Raw genomic sequence first — 957 nt, 5'->3', positions numbered from 1 at the left:
AAGAGGGTAAGAAAAGGNAGACCACAGCAAGCTCATGTATTCAATATATAGTGGTNAAGTGTAGGTCAGATAGAGTCAGTGTATGGTTGGAGAGGAAAAGATAAAGTGTGCATGTAGCAAGCAGAATAAAGTGGGAAATGATAGTTGGGGATAGCCTTAAAAAAGAGATGAATGGTGTGAAAAAAATATAATGGTAAATAAAGGGAACGCNAGGGGTAAAATATTTGAAGGGAAGTAGAGGAATGAACGAAGTTCTTTCAGAAGAAGCCAAGAGGTAAAAAAAGGGGGCTAATAATAAGCCAAGAAATCATCAAAGATTCTTCATAAAAAGGTTGAGTTGGAAATAATCAAGGTTTTTCTTATACCCATCTTTTCTATAATAAACTGAAATCTACCAAAGGAGCCCAAAGTAATTTAAGTGAGAAAAGGAAGTACAGCCATTCCAAACATACTCTGTTCTGATAATGATATTCTACCTTGTAAAAGAAATGGAATGGAATAANTAATGCCCATAGGAAGACCTTGAATTATATATAATATTAAAAGATAAAAAATATTTAAGCATTCCAGAAAATCCATTTTTGATCAAGTTTTTTTTTCTTCTATGAATTAATTATATTATTAATTAAAATAAAAAAGTACAAAATTTAAAAGAATAATTCTTAAAGCATTTCGTTAATACCTATTTTAATTTCTAAAATACATAACAATGTATATATATATTAATTAATATTACTATAAAATGGTGGAAATAATCATATAATCCATCCAAATACGACAATCAATATTTCCAATATTTTATAATGGAAAATCAACACAAAGAATTTCAATAATTAAATTTGAATCGAATTCCTGCAGCCCGGGGGATCCACTAGTTCTAGAGCGGCCGCCACCGCGGTGGAGCTCCAGCTTTTGTTCCCTTTAGTGAGGATTAATTGCGAGTCTGGCCGTAAACAT

The 957-nt window shown here is 31.4% G+C and overlaps 1 protein-coding gene across 1 annotated transcript; it reads right to left on the bottom strand.

Annotated features, from left to right (window-relative positions):
- Positions 1 to 414: 414 nt before the first annotated feature.
- Positions 415 to 579, bottom strand: Chro.60065 (hypothetical protein). The annotated part of the gene is made up of 1 exon (XM_659794.1): positions 415 to 579. The coding sequence occupies one exon, from the start codon at positions 577 to 579 to the stop codon at positions 415 to 417; it is 165 nt and encodes a 54-aa protein (XP_664886.1).
- Between the last annotated feature and the right edge of the window lie 378 nt (positions 580 to 957).

This window comes from Cryptosporidium hominis (assembly GCF_000006425.1).
Source record: "Cryptosporidium hominis TU502 chromosome 6 CHRO016029, whole genome shotgun sequence".
NCBI lineage: Eukaryota > Apicomplexa > Conoidasida > Eucoccidiorida > Cryptosporidiidae > Cryptosporidium > Cryptosporidium hominis.
The sequence above is the reverse complement of the archived record's forward strand: the minus strand, read 5'-3'. Positions and strand labels throughout refer to the sequence as shown.